Raw genomic sequence first — 5,663 nt, 5'->3', positions numbered from 1 at the left:
ATATATATATATATATACACTACTAAGACCCATGGCTTTTGGTGATGACAGATGTTAAAATTAAAGTTATTTGTAATAAATGTAATTGTAGTTTTTGAGAAGGTTAATAACTTCCAAATAAGTAATTTTTTCTTTTCTAATTTGAATAGGTGGTATCCCCTCTTATGGAGGCAGTTTTAGGTGAAACAACAATTACAGTGACTGAGGAGAAAGTAAGCATTATAGAACTCCAGGCACAGGTGATATCTGGCCTCTCCCTCTCCCTTCATGCCAGCCCAGGAAACAGTCACACTATAATAGCCAAGACAACTGCCCAGCACATGCTAAAATCTCCAAAACAGGTAAGCGCTCTCAGATAACATCAGATCCGTGTGCATCAATGTCAATTACTTTTAATGAGCACTTTATACTATCTAGATCTACCATTTTATATTTTTTCAAAACATGTATAATTTTGAAATACATTATTTTAGCCAAAGATATAGACCTGTTTTAAATATACTGTGCTACTATATTAGTAAACATTTATATAAATAATGCATCTTCAAAAGCCAGTATTAAAAGTATATCACAATAACAATGTATGTCTGGTCACCTAACTGAAGTAGTGTGTTGAAAACACTGAGAATATTTTAAGATGGGGAACCAAACATTCTTTGTATTTCACTGTTTAACTTTAATTCACATTCCATATTGTAAATTTGTCCTCTGCATCCTATAGGTAGCTGGATTTGGCCCTGTGCTACACATTTGCCAACCTTTTGTGCCATGCTCAGAATTTGTGCTACCATAGCTTGTTCTCCAAACTGAGAGTTGCAGATGGATTTGGCCCCAAAACCAGTGTGGAAATAAATGACTACCATTGCCCTACTGTTGGTCTAGAAAGTTTTTTAAAATCTATTGTTAGTTGGTCCTCCACCTGCTCTGCTGCAGTGTGTCTTCTGGATGCTAATCCAGACCTAAAATTGATCAGAGATATAGAGATTTAACAGGGTAGAGCTAAAGTGTAATAAAGGTTTTCTGTACCAATGTCTATATTATTATCATTTTTTAAATTAGATTTTTATCACAATTATTGAAATATTAAGAAAAATTTTAAGTAAATTGTAGTGATACTTTTAGCTAAAAAAATAATGCCATTAGCAGATGTAGCTCAATTAGAGGCAGAACTAATTACATTTTCACTCTTTTGTAGGATGGTTTGGTGAACCTTTGGCTTACATTCAGTGATGGTACTGCAGCTCCATTGTCCCTCTATGATCCTAAGGATTATATATTGGCTCTGAGTAGCATGGATGAACAGGTGGTATCTGTGAGCCCAGATCATACATTTCCTCTTGTTTTTGCTGGTCAGGAGCAAGGAACAGGGCCTTTGCTGAAAGCAGAGATGATCATTAATGAGAGCTGCCAGAAAACTAAGCGGAAAAGTATATTGGCAACGGCAACAGCTGTAGTTCATGTTGTTTTTGGATCCAGTGAACCAGGAGGGGAAGGTGAATCTGGAAAATCCGTTACTGAGGTCTTGCCACACTCTCCTGTGCAAGAAAACCGAGACACATCGAGAACAACATCTATGACAATGATATCCACAACATCTGAAGAGCACAGCTCCCATGTCCCTGGGGAATATCCTTTACCACTACCTACAGTGTTTCCTCAACTTCCACGAGGATTGACAGACCTGGAGATTGGGATGTATGCTCTTCTAGGGGTTTTCTGTCTTGCCATTCTGGTCTTCCTCATAAACTGCATTGTGTTTGTTCTTAAGTATAGACACAAAAGAGTTCCACCAGAGGGCCAGGCCAATCCAGATCACTCCCACCACTGGGTATTCTTGGGAAATGGACAGCCCCTCAGGGCTCGAGGAGAATTATCACCACAACCTGAAAGTCCTGGTAATCTCTTGGAAACAGGAACACTACCTCCTCATCATTCTTCTTGCTGTAGAGGAGAAGCAAGAGGAAGCAGCAGTAACAGCAGTTCTCAGGCTAGTGTGCAAAGCCAATCCCATGGACGTGGAGATGGCTCCTCTGGTGGGGGTGGCTCAAGTAGGGAAGCCAGCGAGGACCCATTAAGCTCCTCTCCCACATCCAAGCGCAAGCGTGTAAAGTTTACTACTTTTACTAGTTTGCCTAGTGAAGGTACTGTTTATGATGCAGTGCCAGGTGCAGAAGAATGTGATCTTGAATGGGTTTGCCGGGATATGGGACTGAGGGACCCACATGAACTCAGAAACTACATCAGGAGGGTCACAGAAATGGCATAGCCTTGGGACTTGCTTGGGATGTTATTATGGACAAGGCAAAACAAACTTGCACCCATTGGGACTGTTGTTTTTTCTAGAACACAGGAAATGGGATAATGTCCCTTTTATGTCTCTACGTATTTAAACCCATACACTGCCACTCACCTCTTTTCCTTCCTTCATATGATAGTCACTTAAGACATTTGTTATTCTGTCTTTCTCTTCTTCGCTTTTGCCCAAAACACATGCACATATAGCAAAGAAAGAAGAGCATGTTGTCTGCTTATGTCTCTGTAATCTGTGGGATGGAAAAATAAGCATTTTTTTGCCTCCAACTTTCCAAACAACTTCATATACTACGCTATTTAAATATTAACCATCGTTGTATAATGTGGTTCTGAAGTTCAAAATTAGGGGAAAAGCTAACTGACAAGAGTGGTTCCTTGCATTTTTAGTAAAGTACAATACAATAAATAAAATCTTTACAGCAGGAGCTAAACAAAAATGTACAATAGCTCACTGCAACAAGCGAAATTTTCTTTAAAGTGAACACAGAATTGGTACATTGCCATCAAATTTAGGAAGCTAGAATGAGTATATTTGGAAGACTCTGATTACACTGTGTTATGCCAAACTATGTAATATTAATACCAAAAGATTATTGTGGAGTCAGCAGTGCAAGTATGCCTACCATTTATCTAACAGTAAATAAGCCTGCTGACAGCTAACAGTACAGCTTCGTGAATGTGTTTACCAATCATGGAAATTCTTAAATGCAACAGATTTATATAGCACCTCAATTGTAACAAGATTTCTCTCAGGGGTATAGAGCAACTAATGCAGTTTATAAATTGCTATTTTTGGTAATGCTGTGCTATGGCACAAGATAGGAGACGTAGCCATCTTTGGAATTATGGTGATCAAGGATTGGAACATGGAAATAAATGGTTATGCTACGTGACGGTTCCATTAGTGACACATGCTTGCATACCCAATTGATTTCTGTTTATTTTGGCCAATTTGAGAAGTGCCACAACATTCCATTTTTCATGTCACCACAGCAATTGGTTATATTTGACTGTAGGAAAACTAAAATTTTCCTTTAAAATGTACTTAGAGATAGCTAATCCATTCAAAAAAATGAATCCTTGATTCTATGAGTCAGTGTTTCATTCGCGTGACGTTCAATCTGAAGAGTTCTTGTAGTAGGATTTCTTCAAACAAACCTTAAACCTTGTATATGTATCTTTATTTTATTATATACAAACATGCATTTATTTCTGAATTTGAGTTTACCAGGATGTGATTTATATATATTTTCAAAATAATAAGATATTAATACTCTGTCGGATCCTTAACACTATTGAAAACTGCCTTTTTTTAATTTGATTTATTTCTGCTTTTTTTTGGACAACGCATTGAGTGTCATGGCAGAAGAACACTCAGCTGTGTTAATGGAAGCTACAGACAACAACTAGTATGGAGGACAGTCACTGCTAAATCAGCAGAACAAATTCATAGGAGAATGTAATTCCCAGGAGAGATGAATGGGTGCATAACGGGTTCTCCTTATATAAGACATGTACTGTATGTCTTGAATTTAACCACCATTTATGTCAAATTTTTTCCTACGTCAATATAAGGGAAAATAAAATTTGGCAGTGCACCAAAGTCATGTGTGTATTCTTTTTTTATACTAATGGTGTTGTTGATGTTTTTATTTTATTTAGTTGTGTTTCAAAGAATAAAATACCTCTACAGTATTCTCATGTTACAGTGTACTCCCACTAGCAACCAGCAGCAGATGGGAAACATAAGAAATGGAATGGGCCATTTCTAATTAAAGTAGACATGAACTAAAAAAAGCATAGAATACCCTGAACAAAAATGTATTTTTTTTTGTCTTGAATCTCTACTGACAAATAAGACACTTTGGTGGCTGTAGCCTCATGGCTGTATACCTTCAGAGTAATATTAAACTTCCACAGTTTAGGTCCTCTTTAGGTATCTGATTCATTGGATAGACAATGGTGAGTAGAATTTGCAGCATACTTATTACTGTGTACAACTTACATATTTCTAAAGGCTCCAAAAGTGTGAATTTCCCTTAATTATGTCTCCACTACCTCCACCAAAGCCATACCAAAATGTAAAAAAATGCAAAGATTTAGCAACACAAAACATATATTAGGGTGAGTTTAACACTAAATAAAATATGTAAAAAGGTTTGTGTTTCTGCCTGGAGATCCGACTTGTTAAAACATCACCCTTAATTAGAAAAGCAGCTTTGCTTGTTAGACCGATCCGTAACCAAGACAAGGCATATACAAAAAGATTAACCCGCTAAGAGATAGCTGGTTGAAAGAGGTTAACTGAGGATCCGGACAAGCAAATTCTTTGCAAAAATATTAATTTATTTAGAAAAATCAATTAGGACAAAGCCATTTGACCATTGTCTACCATTAAAAACATTAAAGCATGACAATCAATTTTTGTAATTGGACAGTTGTATCAAAAAAAGATGCTCTCGTATATATTACACTTAGATCACGACCCTGTGGGCAGGAAGACCGGTGTACTGAATGTATAGGCACCAGTCTGGCTACCACCAAGGGGCTCTCTATATTGGGAACCTATATAAGTAGGCTTAAGTGGCTGTAAAGATGAACCAAAACAACAAATTGCTTATAGCTAAAAGGAATTTGTCTCCATTTGTTGTTTTGGTTCATGGGAAGTATTACCTGATTGAGAGGTGAAAAGTGGTCCAATGCTATGTGAAAGAAGGAGGGGCTCCAAACACCTATCAGACCTTTATCTATATTTGAGGTATATACTGTATGTTAAATGGCCTCCTAAGCACTCAATGGCCCTTTGCTGCTGTCCAAATGGTATGTCCACTCCTGTTGATTACTATGGACAGCAACATAAAGGGAGAGAAATATCAAGCAGAAGGAATGTTGTAAGGTGGACAAGGAAGGTCAGATTTCAAGAAAAAAATCTACTGTTTCTATAGAGAGAGTAAGCTCTTAAAATAGCCGTTTTCTTAACTTACATCAAACAGACTGATGAATAAGATATTTTAAAGTGACAAATCCTCTTTAAAAACTGAAGAATTCACTTACACAATGGAAAGGTTTCATCTGATATTCTTATGTATTAAATTAAGTTTGACTTTTTTTAAAGCTTTGTGATTTAAATTAAGCTCAGAGAAAAATAAGAGCCGTAAGAAAAACTGGTTAGGTTAAAGGGTTAGGAATTACAGATAATAGAGGAGAGCCTTTTATGGAACACTGCAGAGCTAACAGTCTGACCTTCTGCTTGAATACCTTTGCATTTTACATCACAAGGGAGAAGAAACAGTACATTGATGTATACATTATACACTTTGATTGCATTTTCTAAAACCAATTTATTTTCT

At 36.8% G+C, this 5,663-nt stretch overlaps 1 protein-coding gene across 1 annotated transcript in view; it reads left to right on the top strand.

The window, feature by feature from the left end:
* Nucleotides 1-2,482, top strand: part of TMEM132E (transmembrane protein 132E) — a 405,930-nt gene extending 403,448 nt beyond the window's left edge. Inside the window, exons 8-9 of the mRNA XM_018556800.1 lie at nt 150-341; nt 1,196-2,482. Of these exons, the coding sequence (XP_018412302.1) occupies nt 150-341; nt 1,196-2,266 (1,263 nt within the window). The 3' untranslated portion in view covers nt 2,267-2,482. The remainder of the gene's footprint in view (nt 1-149; nt 342-1,195) is intronic.
* The last annotated feature ends 3,181 nt before the right edge of the window (nt 2,483-5,663 follow it).

The sequence above is a fragment of the Nanorana parkeri genome, unplaced genomic scaffold (assembly GCF_000935625.1).
Source record: "Nanorana parkeri isolate BGI_ZX_2015 unplaced genomic scaffold, ASM93562v1 scaffold253, whole genome shotgun sequence".
Classification (NCBI taxonomy): domain Eukaryota; kingdom Metazoa; phylum Chordata; class Amphibia; order Anura; family Dicroglossidae; genus Nanorana; species Nanorana parkeri.
This window is presented reverse-complemented; position numbering and strand designations above follow the sequence as displayed.